Here is a 16,016-nt window from a genome sequence, read left to right as displayed (position 1 = left end):
AACCGATAAAGCCAAATTTCCCGACTCGGTGGCAGAACTCGGCTAGAGGCACCTGCAAGCCCTAAAATTGTAATTGTGACAGTCGACATACGCAGACCAACAAGCGTGGATGTTTTCAGGTCGAACGGTGATGTATATGTTTCCCGTATCTAGGGTTCTCTTCGAACTGCTGGGATGCTACTATTTCATTTTTTCCAAGGTGGAAGTAATCTGTAGTGACTATAGGTATCATCAATCATTAACAATCTCGACGTCGACCTAGTTGTTGCATGGATATTTTTCTTTTATTCTCATCCTTACAAGGCATGTATTTGGTCATGTGATCGGGCCATGACTGTCGGTACTCCGGCCGTAAGGCATCAAGGCATGAACTTTCCTATCACGGCAAGGAGGGCAGCCCGCCCAACATGCAGGGTCCAGGGGAGCTTGCAACATAATCATTCAGTAATCACTATTATGATCAAGGTGAAAGAGATTAGTATACTAGTATGCAGTAGCTTCATCTTGATCCATTAGAGCTCTACAGTACCGCTGCTTCCATTACCCGGTGAGCGGAAACATTGGCGCCAAGATCGTTCTTAGGCTAATCTGATGTCTGAGCAGTGGTTATCACGGGTAAGGTTGATGCAGAACATTCATCGAATGACGGGCGATTCTTCCCTCTCTTTTCTATTGGCTAGGAAAAATTTCCGTTGCGTTTCATCATCATGGACCCCAGTCCCGATTTCTGCGTAAGTACGAATAATACCATTCTTGAGCCAAGCCGGCTGTGGTGTCGTATGGAAGTAATAGACGGCTGGATCTCCCGCACAACTTACACGGATGTTAAAAGCCAAGACCCTTGAAGCTAGTGCACGCAAAAGTTCCAATTGTCTGAGAGTTCAATATCTCCGGTTCTTCTGATGAAGCGCAACTGCCGAGTAGACTGGAGATACAATACAGGAGTTCTTCTTTTCCCTATACATTCAGAGGTTGAGAACTCGTGACTTGGTACCCCGCGACTTTCTACCCCGTCTACGGAGTACTCCTCTCCACAATCCACTCCACTACTCTCTTCTCCCCGGTTGATTTGACGTGTACCCGATCGGATATTAAGACCGATTCTAGGGGTCATTCTGACTCTCCTTTGATTACACCGTGATGACAAACAAGCCACACCCCGGACCGTGGAGACGCTGGGAGTTACCTGGGGAAAACCTCGTACGCGACTTCAATATGACAAGTTCAATTTGCCGACTGCAGTTGCCGCCGTTGAGTGCCCTGTCTCGATAAGCTTGTGGCTTGCAAGCTGATTGGAGATATTTGAGTTAGCGATCGCCTGGTTAAGTTCATGGCATCAAGCCCCCCGGCAGTCGTTCTTCTCGAGCATCCCGTTTGTCCTCAGGACTTCCCCCGCAAGAGTTTCCCGTGGATGCCCCGCGTTGATTGGCGGTTTTCTGGAGTCACCCGATCCTGAAAGAGCTTAGTTGTCAGCCACCCCCAGGGAGACTTTGGCAAAGTTTGGCTGGACGAGACCGGTATCAAACCCCTTTAATTACGTGCAGTTGATTCGTTGTCACTCGAATGGCTAAGAAGTGCAAGCTTCCCTGCCTCGGCCAACGGTGGAACTGAAAACCACGCGTTTCCCCAAGACGGCAAATGTCAATTCTCACGCCCTGGAGAATTTCTTCGGTCGCAAGTTTGCATTTCTCGAGTGAGCTTGCTGTGCGAAATCTCTCATCATGGAGATGAACAACGATGAGGCGGTGGGTTCCCCTATTGGCACGCGAATTAGATTCAACCCACAACAAGGCTAATGCAATGCGTCAAATTTTAGACTCTTCGCCAGTACGTCAACTTTGCATATTGCCTGCAGAGTGTCACAGAATCATCGCGTGGCTAACTCATTTGCAGACTCGAAGATGAGCTCCACGTCAAGATCTACCCCGGTACGGAGATCATGACCGATGTAGGCTCGCATCATTTCGTGAGACAGTCGGGCGCATCGTCGAATGTCTTGGTTCCTCAGCCGTCCCAGAACCAGAACGATCCTCTCGTACGTATAACAACCATCATAGTAGCCGTGGGCAGTACTATGTGACCCTATGCTGACACAACCTTGTTTCTCCTGGCTAGAATTGGAACAAGTACTGGAAGTTCACCACTATCTTCATCGCGATGGCAAGCAATGTCATTATGGGTATTGGCCCCTTGGCGCTAGCTCCAATGTTTGGAGATCTGATGGGAGCATTCAACTCTGATCTGGCTGCTGTTGTGCAATTCACCGGAGTGTGCATTCTGGTTCTGGGATTCAGCAACTTCTTCTGGTGAGGCTACCGCTCGGTCTGAAATATGGCATCGCGCCGATTACTTACAAGTTACAATTTTAGGGTTCCCATCGCAGACACATTCGGAAGGAGACCCGTTTTGATCTTCTCTTCCGTGGTGTGCTTGGCGTCTAACATTTGGCGGGCCAAAGCAACCACCTATGGAAGCTTCATGGGCGCTTGCGTCTTGAATGGGTTTGGTGCTGGACCATGCGAGGTAGGACGATATATCCGCCACCATACGCGCTAAAAAACCAGTGGACAGCAGCTGACTGATTATGGATGAGACAGACTCTTTGCCCGCAAGTTATTACCGATATCTTCTTCCTTCATGAGCGAGGCTACTACAACACCATGTACTTCGCTCTCTACTTTGGCTCCCTGATGGTAAGTGTCCAAACAAAAGAGTCGCAAGTGGACGCCGGAGAAATAAGCTAATCATTATCTGACGATAGGTTGGCCCCATTATTGCCGGCTCAATGGCTCTCCATGTTGGATGGCGTAGCTTCTGGTGGCTCAACGTTGCGATGTTTGTCTTCATCATCATCGTCGGAGTCTTCGCCTTTCCAGAAACAAAGTGGCATCGCGCTCATCCCGATGAGATCCAAAAGACTCAAGCTACAGTCACTTCCACAGTGGATTCTGCGGATGCAAAGGAAAAGGAAGAATCCCCCGAGGGCTCCTCCAAGAACGTCCAGACGCATTTGGAGGTCCAGACCCCAGCAGTCGAGGACGATGCTATGGATCCATTCCTCCACAAGGGCAAACCCTCGAAGAAACAGTTCCACATCTATCAGCCCGATGCTCACTGGGCCAAGACTTTGCTTCTCGCATTCTGGGTCCCTTGGCGCTTGCTCGCGTTCCCAATTGTTGAATATGCTGCGTTCGTGGTTTCGTGGTCTGCCAGCTGTTTCCTGACGGCCAATCTCACACAGAGTCAAGCCTTTGGAGCCCCACCCTACAACTGGTCCAGCCAGTCTATTGGTTTTACCAACTTTGCCAGTCTTGTTGGTGCTCTGCTCGGATTGCTCACTAACGGCCCCCTCTCTGACTGGATCTCAATGAGAGCGACAAACAAGAACAGGGGTATCAGAGAACCGGAGATGCGTTTGCCTACGCTGATTCCCTATGTGATAATCTCCATTCTCGGGAACTTTATCATCGCGTTTGGATACGAGTATCACTGGGACTGGAGGGTACGTATATCCCTTTGCTAAAAACTGATCATGCTCTTCATTCTAACTACTTTCTAGATCATTGTCATCATTGGTTACACTTGCGCCGGTATCCAGGTCACAGCCCTGCCCGCTATCGCGAGTACCTACGCCGTCGATAGCTACAAGCCCGTTGTCGGATCAGTCTTCATCGCGATCACCGTCAACAAGAATTTATGGGGCTACGGCTTCAGCAAATTCATCACGGCGTGGACTGAGGAATCTGGCTATATCCCGGCGATCATGTTGAACATGTGTCTCACTGTTTTGTGGTGCTCTTTCGGCATCCTGTTCTACTTCTACGGAAAGAACTGCAGAAAGTGGACCGCTGGCTCGAGTATCTGGAAGCTTTAGACTGGGTGTTTGGATGTGTACTACCAGCCATTTTGCTTGATCTCTGTTGAATTAGTTATGGACTAGAATGCGATTACGATGTGCCCGGTTTGAAATTCCAATTCGCTGGAGTTAGTCGGGTAGAGTCTTCAAAGACACTTAACTGAATCCTAAAGAGATTCAGAGAAAGGAGTCGAAAAGGAATGGGCCTCTAAATATTCTCCGACCCTAAGTATAAGTTTACCATATATTACAGAGTTTCGCTATGCGAGGCTCACCCGAATGATTCTGTTTTCCTTTTAATGCCCGCCCCCTCCCGAGGCGTAAACCCGAGAGCCCGAGACTCGCCTATAATCCGGCGTGGGATATGCGGGGCATCCCCGGGGCGCTTACCTGCATTTTGTACTATTTAGGGTCTAAGTTTGGAAGCCTGACAGTTTCTCGGACTTGAAACTCCCTGTAGGGTTTCAAAGGTTATTGTCAAAAACGGCAAATGCCTTTAATATTCTCAAAATGACAAAAACCGACAATTTGGCAAACGCGCATCCGTCTCACCAAAGTCAGTCTCAACTTGACATCACAAACAGTGGAACACCTGATACGACCACAATCCCTCATCAGCGTATGCCGAACCTTGAGAACTGCGGAGCAACCACATTAATTCTAACCGCAAATCCTTAGTCATAAATAATACCGGCCAATGCCCCATTCTAGACATCCTGTTGTGGATGCCAAAGTCTTGTCGTCGAGATCCAGATAATCCGCCCAAATTCGGGTTGCCATTGAACCTTCTGTTTGCATTCGCTGGAACTTTTACAGTACGTACTAACGACTATAACCATTATGCCAATTATGCCCGATATTGGCCGGATTTCATTAACATTCAACTGCAGGTTGCAAACCTGTACTATTCGTATCCCATCCTTGACGACATTGCCAGCTATTTCGGAATATCTCACGAGCAAGCCTCTTTAGTTCCCACGTGCAGCCAGGCTGGGTATGCGACCGGAATCATTTTCATTTGTCCACTTGGGGACTTGGTACGGAGAAGACATTTGATTCTTCTCTTGACATTCATTACAGCTACTCTATGGATTGGCCTATGCGTCACCAGCTCATTTAGGCTGTTTTTGGCTCTGAGCTATCTAACCTCTGTCACAACCGTCACCCCTGTATGTGAACAAAAGAAAATTGATGGATATTTAATCTGCAGCTCTGGCCATTTCGAACAAAGACTAATTCCAATTGACAGCAAATCCTACTTCCCCTTGTTGGTGACCTTGCCCCTCCAGCTCGCCGAGCAACAGCCCTATCTGTGGTCTCATCTGGACTTGTTCTGGGCCTTTTATTCGCACGCATACTCTCGGGCTTGATTGCTACCTACTCCACATGGCGAAACATATACTGGTTATCTCTCGGCCTTCAATACCTCATTTTCGGCCTACTTTGGATTTGGATGCCAGATTATCCAAGAGTAAATTCGGATATATCGTATCTTAAGATACTCAAGACAGTATTTAGCTATCCGTTTTCGTCCCCCATTCTCGCACAGGCTACTCTGATGGGGTTCTGTCTCTTTGCCACTTTCACCAGCTTTTGGACTACATTGACATTTCTTCTGCTGGGGGAGCCTTACAACTTTACCACTGTCCAGGTTGGCCTCGTCGCACTGGCTGGCATAACACCCATGATCCTTGGTCCCTTTTTCTCCCATTTGGTTATTGACAAATTTGTGCCTCAACTGTCGGTCATGTTTAGCCTGATAATCATGCTTATTGGCATCAGCATCGGTGCCTATACCGGCACGTCCACTATTGCGGGTCCAATCATTCAAGCATCTTTGCAAGACTTTGGCTTGCAGATGGCGCAGATCACAAATCGAAGGGCCATTTATGATGTCGCGCCAAAGGCACGTAATCGAGTGAACACCACATACATGATTGGCGTGTTTTGTGGACAGCTGGCGGGCACCGCCATAGGGAATCGAGTCTACGCAGGAAGTGGTTGGGCCGTTGCAGGCACCGTGAATCTTGCTTTAGTAGGTGTCTCGATTATTCTTTGCCTGCTTCGTGGGCCTAAGGAGACGGGTTGGATTGGATGGACTGGTGGTATTTCGGTTCGAAGATGTGAGCAATAAGTATCGCGGTTAAGCCATTTCTGAGCCAGAGTTACTGTAGCATACTTATAGACAAGAAATATGACTACTATCGTCGAAGACCCCATACATGATTCCGAATCGCTGCATTTGATATTCGTTTGACAGTCACATTGATCCTTAAGTGTCGTCATCCCAGGCTGCCTGCTAATTGAAAGTCTGCCTCTCCCCGATTCCAAAAAATGCACTAATTCTGTTCTACACTTTTTTGCCTGCAGGAAATGGTAAGGAATACCAAATGGCAACCAGTAACCTCAAGTATCTCTACTGGACTCCTATACAACAACTTGCCCATCATGCTTCCGCAATGCGCGGACTTGCGACAGGTGACCTTTTCGGAACTGGGACAATTTCAGGCAGTCTAAGTTCCTGCGTGTCTTCATCAACATAATGATGCATTTCTAGCTAGGGTGTGGACGAAACTGGTAAAATTGACCAAGCTGTGCTGTTTGTTTGAGGCAACGGAGGCAGGCTCGAAATTCATCACGCTGGCAGACGGGCAAACGCTACAATACCTATCCGACGGCGATGAGATTGTATTGGAAGGATTTTGTCAGAATGCTCAGGGCATTAAGCTTGGTTTTGGTCAATGCCGAGGCAAGGTTGTGCCAGCATATAGCACTTGGGCATCTTTGGTAGCAGATGAGTAGATTAGATTAGGCTGTTTGATTTACTTCATCAAAACTAAAATACAACGTTGCCCGCCTTTTTTCATCCGAATCATTCTCGTCGGTGAAACAGGGTCGATGATAAGATTGTCAGGATAGCATGGGAAGGATTGCTATCTTGAGTATGCAATTTAATGCTTCGTTGATAAGAGCAAATATGAGCGATCTCTGACGATGATAATCAAGATAGAGTGGTGTGAGATTGGCTCATATCTGATAAGCTCGATCCTCAGGAATCAGTATCTCTAGTCGATATCTCCCATCCCTGCTGGATTCTTATCTTGACTAAAAGTTTACCAACATAAAACATGATCATATCTGAAGGAATCGCATAAATTGATAACTTATCTAGCAACTCTAGAATCTAATCAGTCTCGATCTTAGTCTAAGGTATCATTCGTAACTCGTAAATCATGCATCTCTATGCACCCAACTTTCACGCCCCCAACCTTGTCATGCAGTTATGCCCCCGGTGTCTGAGCACCTTCCCCCAGACCCATCAAACCCCCCGCAATCCCATTCATTCTCCGATCCAAGATATCCTCCTCGCTATCAAGCGACGCGATACTCCGTCCGCGAGGTCGCATAGCAACCGGACTTTCAGGAGCGCTGTTGACTTCATCGGGGAAGTCTGGATCCTGACGACTCATTTCCAAACGTTTGAGTTTCGCGCGGAACTCATGCATATCGCTGGAGTCATTACCTAGAGTTGTGAGACCGCTTAACTGTGTGGAAGCGAATGAAGACTTGGATCTTCTGCGTCGTAGTGGGAGATCCGTTGTTGAAGACGCAACAGGTGTGATTCTGCTCATGCCCATCTCAAGTGGCCGATCATCGTCGGTCGAGGATTCACCCGTGAAACTGCGGTGGTGATTCTTCGTTGCATTTGCGTTGCTCTGAGAAAGACCTCTGATCCTCCCCGGGGGTTTAAGGTTCGGGATTTGAGATTGAGAGAGTTGAAGAAGACTATATTCGGAGCTTTGTAGGTCCGGATTCTCAAATAGGCTCTCGATCCAACGTGCGCTGCGGTTGATATACTTCCATGCATCAGGGAAGAATCCAGCCATCTGCATGAAGCCATGGGAGACTCCTGGGATGAGAGAGACTTCGACGTAGTCTTTCTCGTTGAATTGGCGCTGTTCGAGCCCGAGATCTTGGCGTTCATGGAAACGGTGAAGCTTTGCTTGTCGTAGTCTGCCTGCGAAGATGACGGTATCATCGACGAGTGGGTCTCGCTCCCCAGTCAAGATGTATGTCTTCGGGAATTGAGCTAGTAAAGCGTCCGGGGCAAGAACAGGGGAGAGGAAGAAATCGGTATTGAAGTCTGGCCGATGATGTGGCCCGATGTAGAGGATAACCATCGCACGCATCATCTCAGGAGTGAGAATACGATCGTGGACATACGAGATCATAGAGGAGACAGCAAGTCGGGTTTTAAGTGGATTGGTCTCGGTAGCGGCCTTCCCACTGATATGCTCACTCTTCTCTAACTTATCGCGTAGTGCTTTTGAGGTCTCCGCAGCTATATCGGTTTCTGTGGCTTCTTGCTTTGGTTGCTTCTCAGTCAAGTTCTCAACAGAGCGACCAGGTGAAGTGTAAGGCGTGAGCTTGCGGTATTGGTCCTGCTTTCGTTGCAACACACTGCTATTTGTCTGACGGGAGCTCTTATCTTGAATCAAGGACATTTGCTCGTCCGTCATCCAGCTTTCGACCCTGACGTTCAGTGCTGGATACGCTAGCACAAGCCCAACTGGGCGAGGAAGAGCGTTGTCAGCCTGCGCTGATTGCAGAACCATCAGTGTCATGCCGACAGCAAGGTTACCGCCGGCGCTTTCACCAGTCACAACGACTCGAGGGCGTGTCGAGCCACTCAGCCCGATGCAGCGGCCGTTGGTCGCCATGATAGTATGATACACATCGTAACACTCATGGAGCGCGTATGGATATGCAAACTCGGGAGCCTTCTTGTAGTCGATGCTCAAGACTGGAACTTTCAGTTGTCCCGCCCAGGAAAGTAGTTTATCCTCCGAGTTGCGTGGTCCCATGGCGACAAATCCTCCTCCGGGAACATCCAGTACTAGAGAAGTTTGATCTTTCAATGTACTTAGCGGCCCATCAAAATACAGCCACGCATTGATCGGCTCGTTATGAACCGACTTAGTATAAGCCGAGTGCTTAGGCCGGGGAATCCGAATAGCCCGTGGGCCATAGCGGGTAAGTCGAGGGCGAACCAAGCTCGCCAGAAACCATAGGTAAGGGCTTGTCGCCTTGTTCCAAGATACACGAAGGTGCTCCAATGTGAGTGTACCCCGAACCCGCCGCACCTTCTCATCTGCTTGTTCTGCCGCGATGAGATAGTAGACCGTGAAGACTAGCGACGCCAAATCGCGCAGCCATTTAGGCTTGATTTTCATTGCGGTCCAAAAGCCAGCATCCAAGCCAGTGGTGATCCATGTTGCACGGAAGAAGGATCGAGAATAGAGATTTGCTAGAGGCTCCGGGCATTCCAAGCCTACGATCTTGGCAAAGTTGCGGCTCACATAGAGCCAAAGGAAGATGATGACTGTCGTCTGCCAGCTGGTTAATTTGCCCGTGAAGTGTGATGAAATTGACCGAATCAACGGTGGTCCATGTTTATCAGCTCTATGTTCGACTCCAAGTCAGCTGCCTGTGTACCTGATTGTGAGATAAAACGGCGCACCGTAGTAGATAGAAAGACCAGAACGAGACGACCGCAAAGACTTGGATCTTGCGAAATCGAGTCGAAGGTCTTCCGAGAACGTGGTCTGTTGAAGATTTCAATCAGCACAGGCACAGTAAACAAGAACAAATGATCCATACCTATCATTTCCACATAGGAGGGTGTATCTCGATTTTCCCTGGTCCCACGTGCTAGGAGGGATGTCGTATTCCTTCAAACCCGTTCGGCAACAAACCCACAGAAAAGATGATTAGGTTAACGAGTGAACCGAGTATCTAGGGCTTAGTACTCAGTATCACTGCAGTAGTGAAATCAAACAGACTTTGAAGGTGAAGAGAAAGGGTCGAGTGCGTCAGCGTTTCCTTTCTTAGATAGTCCTCAATCACATGTGAAAGCCCCCACATTATCACATGTCAGTGACGCAAAAGCCACGAGCCACGAGACATCCGCAACAAGTGAATCAAAGGTCAGATGACTGTTAGTGGTAAATTAATGAAGAATAATTGAATTCCAGAATATCCCCACGGTTGAATTATCAGATACCTTGAAATTATTCCGACTCTGCGAGTACCAAAATGGCAGCACTGTCCTCTTGAAAAAGTAGAAGTCTATCTCCACAGGAGATTGCTTAGGCCAAATCATCACCATTTCAGCTTTTGTATCATAAGTAGTCATCATTTGCCTACAGCAGCAGGAAATTCCAAATTTAAATCATCTTAAGCCTGCCGGCAATACTCCCTCCCATGACTCAACTGCCAACGACACAGCAAAACCTCCCACGGCATACTCAAGAAGCCAGCAATACAAATTCCCGCCGAGTCACTCACCGTCGTAGCACCCAACGAGAACTCACGATCCTCCTTGGGAACTCGATCAGCGATCTCCGCAAATGTGTTCACATATACCAAGCCACCCAGCAGACCTTCCCAGAAGATGATCACAAAGACTAGATACACATTCGGAATGAAGTTGAACATTCCGTGGAGAGTCAACAAGACAAGGTTCAGAACTTGGAGGAAGGAGGGGATATAGAGGTGGTGGACGCGGAAGAATGGGGTTGAGGAGCGGGAGATGAAGACTCCGGCCTGGTAGATGGCGTTGTAGGCCGGATAGAAGGCGCGAAAGCTTTTAAAGGGCGTGGTATATAGAGGAAACAGGAGTGTTGGGCTGACACCCTGGTTGATCACGTACTCGGCGATGTATACAAGGAGTAACGGGAGCATACTGTGGGAAGTTGGTTAGCGTGACAATAATCCATAACCCAGAGTGAAATCTTACAAGGGAAAGAAGAGTCCCTTCAGCCGTCGCAGATTAGCCCAGAACTGAGCCCACCAAGAGGCCGAATCGTTGATATGAACCGACTTGTAATTGTCAGCTGAATGGACAGAAACCCCCAAGAGTCCTTCCTCTTCACCAGGCTCGATCTCATGGCCCTCATCATCTGCCTCATCGTCATCTAGCTCCTCGCCCTGACCTGTCGCAACATAGCCATCTGCAGCAGTTCCCTGAGCCTGCAGGGCCTCTCGAGGCAGAACTACAAAGAAACTCAGCGCCATGATCGCGGGCAGAATAGCAGATGCGAGAAGAGTCGCCTGAACAGGAATGTTCAAAGTAGACGTCGCCAGGGCATAAGCACCGGCACCAACCAAACCAGCAGCACCAGTTCCACTACCCCATGCCGCCAGACTGAACGGTCCATAGAAATGTGTAAGACCGACGAAGCTCAGTTCGCCGCCGCCCGCGGAGAGACTCGCCAGGACGATCCCAGCCAGCTTAGACGAGATAGTTCCACCATCTGTGTAGCTCGGGCTCAGCGCGACTACCAGCATCCCGACGACGGACAAGAATACAAAGATCATGACTCGTATCGAGTAGGGTACCGCGTGGATGAAATACGGGGCGATCAACTTGGTTCCGAAGGAGGGGATTATATCCGCCAGGAGGACGATGCCTTTGGGGACATCCGGACCGACGAGGTCGAGTGCTGCGGAGAGGAGGATAACGTAGAGGACATTATTAATTAGACCTAGAAGAGAAGGTCATCATTAGTCGACGTTCCTGGACTGCAATCCCGTCTCACATGTTGGACGTCGAAGCTAAACGCACCAAACAGCCAAAAAGCGACGCACACTCGAGGGTCGGCGCCACGGAAGACTCCTCTGAGTCGATCATATATGCGAACCCGCGCAGAACTCGAAGAATCGTTGGAGGTAAACATGGGGACGCCCTCGGAGCGTGCGGGGGCAGGCATACTTGAAGTAGATGGTCGCGTGAGAGGGTTCAAAAGCTACAGACGAGAGAGAATATGGACGGATGCCCGGCCCATGAATTTGGACTAAGAGTGAGGGGCCATCTGGAGCGATCCGATGAGCATACGAGGAAAATCGGGGAGGTTGCGCGTTTCACCACTGAGCGGAGGTGGATGGGGAAGTTGAAGTTCCACGCGGAGGTCCACCGGGCGGGTTCCGCTACGCGCGTCATCGTATCTACTGGAGACTCGAGCGATTGCGGGAGTGCCTACCCATGTTGACAGGTTTGGATTAAGAATTAGGTAGAGGAATACTGATAGGTACGACTCACAGCCAAATTGAAGAATGAATAAACTTTTCATATCTTGCGCTTCATGACTACATCTATCAGCGATCTATAAATCGGAATGCATCTTGGTAAAATCAAACTCAAAAACAAAAAAGTCGCTCCAGCGAAATGGTATATATCGAACACATCATAGGCGGCATGTAAATCAGGTGAGAGCAGATCTAAGCCTTGGAAATCACGGAAGCCAGAGCCTGCTCCAGAATTTTCAAGCCGGTCTTAATCTGCTCCTCCGTAATAGTCAAGGGAGGAACGAAGCGGATGCAGCCATCACCAGCGGTGATGATCAACAAGCCGCGCTCACGAGCGGCGGTAATGATATCAGCGGCCTTGGAAGTGAAAGCAGGAGCCAGCTGGAGACCGAGGATCAAACCGCGGCCACGAACCTCCGAGATAACGTCGGGGTACTTCTCTTGCAGAGCCTGGAATCCGGAGGTGAAGACCGTCGACTTCTCCTGGACGGCACTCTGAAGCTCAGGGTCGGCAAGACGCGCGACGATGTGGTAGGCGACGCGGCAGGCCAGAGGATTTCCACCGAAGGTGGTACCGTGATCACCGGTCTTAATGTGAGATGCGACGGTCTTGCCAGAAACAATGGTCGCGCCAATGGGGATACCATTGCCGAGAGCCTTCGCAGTGGTCAAGATATCCGGGTGGGCAGCCTCACCGGAGGCAGGGGCCAGAGACGGGTGACCGTGAGCCCAGAAGCTACCAGTACGGGCGAGACCGCATTGGATCTCATCGAAGATCAACACGGCACCGACCTCGTCACAGCGCTTGCGGAGAGCGGCAAGGAACTCGGGCTTGGCGACATTGACACCACCCTCACCCTGGATAGGCTCGACAATTACACCACAAGTGTTTTCATTGATGAGGGTCTGCAGTTGCTCCACATCATTATAGTTGCCGTACTTGAAGCCGGGGAGCATAGGCGAGAAGGGGGTCTGGTACTTGGGGTTCGGGGTGGCAGACAGAGCACCCATTGTACGACCGTGGAAGGAGTTGTGGAAAGAGACGAACTCGTGCTTAGCACCAGAGGGATCGATGGACCGGCCGACCTTACGAGCAAACTTGATCGCAGCCTCGTTGGCTTCGGTACCGGAGTTGGAGATGAAGACCTGGGAAGCATCGCGCATAGCACCGGACTCGCGGGTCAGGTTGATGAGAAGCTGGCTGAGAGCACCAGTCCATGGGTTGTGGTAAAGGTTAGAGGCATGAATGAGGGTCTCGGCCTGTAGAATAGGACACGGACTATAGTTAGCAGTTGCTCCATAGTGTCTGTATGAATGTATGACTCCGCACCTGTTCCGCAATAATCTGAGCGATCTCAGGATCACAGTGACCGAGGGAGTTCACTGCAATTCCAGCAGTGAAATCCAAGTAGCGTCTGTTCTCCATATCCCAAAGGTAGCAACCCTGTCCCTTCATCATCATAGGAGCCGGGCGAACGTAGGTCGGGACCATGAAGGGTGCCCGCTCGTTAATGAACGACACGGTGAGCGAGTCCGGCGAAGGATCGGGGTTGGGCACGGTGGCCTCCTTCTGCAAAAGAAATTAGTCAAGTTGTCCTATAAACAACCATTGTTAATGGGTCACATACCTGGACCTGGCGCTTCACTTCCTGAGGAGCATTGGAGGTCGCCGCAAAGCGTCGCTGGATGGGTGACTCGAAGTAAGGAACCAGTCGAGATGCACAAGGCACACGGCGCGCGGCCAGACGAAGAGCAGACATTGTGAATTGCAAATTGTCTGCGATTTTTGCAAAAGTGAATTGGTCGTCCGAGGGGCAGGTAGAAGAGGAAAACCAAAGAGAACCAACTACTTCGGATGACTCGACGGGCAGAGAAACCAAAAAATTAAGGCGATATCGGGATCGGATCGGCGAGTCTTAGTCATTTTGGGGTTCGGCGCCACCTCCCGAGGCAGAAGATTGGAGATTGTTATTCCCGCGACTCTACTTGCTCGTCTTTAAGTTCTCATTGATCGCCGATAAATCCCTCCTACACCAACGATCATGGCATCCTCCCTGTTTTTGCGCCGCGTATGCGCCCCTTCCTTCACGAGCAGACTTGCTACCCGATCGCTCTCCACAACAGCCGTTCTGCGCCAAACCAGTGACGATGGCAAACCCTCAATCGGATTCAAGCACTCTCCTGCGCCTCCACGTCTTCCCAAGGAAGAACAGGAAATCTTCGAAGAACTCCAGCGCCGCTCCACCGGTGCATTCAGCACACCCCATGTCAACCAGTCACCACAGCCCGACGCCCGGCCCGAGATCAAGGTCAACGGAAGTGGCGAGGAGCTTCACCCCGATGCGCCGCAAGGTCTGAAGCCCGAATTCGAGGGCGAGAAGAATCCTAAGACGGGAGAAGTCGGTGGGCCTAAGAATGAGCCTTTGCGATGGGGAGCTGGTGGAGACTGGAGCTATGGAGGCCGGGTGACTGATTTCTGAAGGCCTGAGGACCTACAAGACTATGCATAATGCTGGCGTTGATTCACATCTCTGCTCTGCCGAGACAGATCGAGAAGGGACAAAATGTATATAAACAAGTGGGGTTATCCATGGTCGATGGATTTGGTTCATTGGATGATCTCGCATTACTGTATAATAGAGTGTACTGAATGTACAAGAGCAGTCGCAACTGATCAAGATTGAAATTCGCTCAAAGTATGGAAACAGAGGTAAAGAGATAAGTTATATAACACAAGTAGAGTAGGGTTTGCTTTCATGAGGAACACTTTTTTATTCCGCCAGTCGGCCAAGGGTGGCCTTGCCGGCTCGGCTGTCGTTGACTCGGCCCAGTTCTTCACTGATCCACGATCCGATCCGCGACATCTCCTCAAGGCTGACACCCGTGTGCATTCCCAAGCTATGAATGGTGTGGACGAGGTCTTCCGTGGAGACATTGCCTGTGGCGCCCTTGGAGTATGGACAGCCACCCAATCCTCCAACACTGCTGTCGAAGATCCGAACGCCATGCTCCAGTCCGACAATAGTGTTCACCAAGGCCTGTCCATAGGTATCGTGGAAATGGAGAGCCAAATCCGTGTTGGCAATACCGGCCGCCTTGAGGGCCTGGAGGAGCTCCATAGTCCGCGGTGCCGTACCCATACCCGTGGTGTCGGCCACTGATACCTCATCCGCACCCATCTCCAAAAGAGTGGCCGTGATGTCAGCCACTTTGGACGGGCTCACCTCGGGTCCTTCGTAGGGACAGCCTAGCGCGACTGAGACATATCCTCGCACGCGAATGTTCTTCGTCTTAGCCACCGCAACAATAGGTTTGATGCGCTCCAGAGACTCGGCGATAGTACAATTGGTGTTGGCCTTTGAGAAGGATTCCGTCGCAGCGGCGAAAAGTGAGACCTCGGTCGTCGTCGCCGGCTTGGTTTCCGAGCCGGGCGAGTCTGCCGAGACACCAGTTGCATCCATGATCTTCACAAGGCTCTCCAGTCCCTTGATGTTGGGAACTAGATAATTATAGGCGATTGTACTTTGAGATTGGGGAGGCGATGTGAGAAGTGATTCGCAGATTTCAGCTGTGCTGGCCATCTTCAATCAAAGCCCTGGGGTGTTAGTATTTCACACTAATCAATGGATGTACCGAGATGCGCCGAAGGCCCATACCTGTGGTACCCATTTTGCCGGTACAAAGGAGCCTGCCTCGATGGTAGTGACACCGGTCTTGGCCAGTCTCCGAATCAATTCCATTTTTGTCTCCATGGGGATAGACTTTTTCTCATTCTGCAGTCCGTCGCGAGGGCCAACTTCCACGATGCGTACATGGTCCGAGGCTAACCGCGACTCGGTCGAGTAGCATCGTTTGAATAGAGGCGCTCGGAAAGCCGAGAGCAGACGTAGACGAGAGTAAGTGGCCATCCTGGTGACTTCCAAGAGCATCGGCGAGCTCAAAGGGGGGATAAGAAGGTTACCGAATCAGTCAAGAGGAAAAGAAAGAATGAAAGTGAAAGGGAGTAGAAGAGGTAAAGAGGGGAGCTGGTCTGATGCGGAGAGAACCTTACCCCTTTAGGGTTAGTGCGGGA

General features: G+C 50.1%; 7 protein-coding genes across 7 annotated transcripts; 3 read left to right on the top strand and 4 right to left on the bottom strand.

Moving 5' to 3' along the window:
- Positions 1-1,721: 1,721 nt before the first annotated feature.
- On the top strand, positions 1,722-3,874 carry N7473_001476 (uncharacterized protein; the record flags this gene model as incomplete). The annotated part of the gene is made up of 8 exons (XM_057147416.1): positions 1,722-1,745; positions 1,817-1,827; positions 1,894-2,035; positions 2,116-2,306; positions 2,370-2,523; positions 2,598-2,693; positions 2,762-3,502; positions 3,560-3,874. The coding sequence occupies 8 exons, from the start codon at positions 1,722-1,724 to the stop codon at positions 3,872-3,874; spliced, it is 1,674 nt and encodes a 557-aa protein (XP_057015302.1).
- A 492-nt stretch (positions 3,875-4,366) lies between these two features.
- N7473_001475 (MFS transporter) lies at positions 4,367-5,990 on the top strand (the record flags this gene model as incomplete). The annotated part of the gene is made up of 4 exons (XM_057147415.1): positions 4,367-4,412; positions 4,493-4,671; positions 4,747-5,025; positions 5,106-5,990. The coding sequence occupies 4 exons, from the start codon at positions 4,367-4,369 to the stop codon at positions 5,988-5,990; spliced, it is 1,389 nt and encodes a 462-aa protein (XP_057015301.1).
- Positions 5,991-7,137: 1,147 nt separating this feature from the next.
- Positions 7,138-9,524, bottom strand: N7473_001474 (putative lipase; the record flags this gene model as incomplete). The annotated part of the gene is made up of 3 exons (XM_057147414.1): positions 7,138-9,319; positions 9,378-9,462; positions 9,518-9,524. The coding sequence occupies 3 exons, from the start codon at positions 9,522-9,524 to the stop codon at positions 7,138-7,140; spliced, it is 2,274 nt and encodes a 757-aa protein (XP_057015300.1).
- Positions 9,525-10,093: 569 nt separating this feature from the next.
- N7473_001473 (battenin family protein) lies at positions 10,094-11,628 on the bottom strand (the record flags this gene model as incomplete). Its single annotated transcript, XM_057147413.1, has 3 exons — positions 10,094-10,601; positions 10,656-11,403; positions 11,484-11,628. 3 exons carry the CDS (start codon positions 11,626-11,628, stop codon positions 10,094-10,096), a joined length of 1,401 nt encoding a protein of 466 aa, XP_057015299.1.
- A 508-nt stretch (positions 11,629-12,136) lies between these two features.
- Positions 12,137-13,704, bottom strand: N7473_001472 (acetylornithine transaminase; the record flags this gene model as incomplete). Its single annotated transcript, XM_057147412.1, has 3 exons — positions 12,137-13,204; positions 13,275-13,514; positions 13,573-13,704. The coding sequence occupies 3 exons, from the start codon at positions 13,702-13,704 to the stop codon at positions 12,137-12,139; spliced, it is 1,440 nt and encodes a 479-aa protein (XP_057015298.1).
- A 282-nt stretch (positions 13,705-13,986) lies between these two features.
- N7473_001471 (succinate dehydrogenase assembly factor 4) lies at positions 13,987-14,424 on the top strand (the record flags this gene model as incomplete). The annotated part of the gene is made up of 1 exon (XM_057147411.1): positions 13,987-14,424. One exon carries the CDS (start codon positions 13,987-13,989, stop codon positions 14,422-14,424), a length of 438 nt encoding a protein of 145 aa, XP_057015297.1.
- Positions 14,425-14,629: 205 nt separating this feature from the next.
- Positions 14,630-15,938, bottom strand: N7473_001470 (hydroxymethylglutaryl-CoA lyase). Its single transcript, XM_057147410.1, has 2 exons — positions 15,601-15,938; positions 14,630-15,525 (listed from the first exon to the last, which is right to left on the bottom strand). The coding sequence occupies exons 1-2, from the start codon at positions 15,871-15,873 to the stop codon at positions 14,716-14,718; spliced, it is 1,083 nt and encodes a 360-aa protein (XP_057015296.1). The 5' UTR covers positions 15,874-15,938; the 3' UTR covers positions 14,630-14,715.
- Between the last annotated feature and the right edge of the window lie 78 nt (positions 15,939-16,016).

This window comes from Penicillium subrubescens (assembly GCF_028828155.1).
Source record: "Penicillium subrubescens strain IBT 31985 chromosome Unknown utg000001l_segment0_segment0, whole genome shotgun sequence".
NCBI classification, from domain to species: Eukaryota; Fungi; Ascomycota; class Eurotiomycetes; order Eurotiales; family Aspergillaceae; genus Penicillium; species Penicillium subrubescens.
The sequence above is the reverse complement of the archived record's forward strand: the minus strand, read 5'-3'. Positions and strand labels throughout refer to the sequence as shown.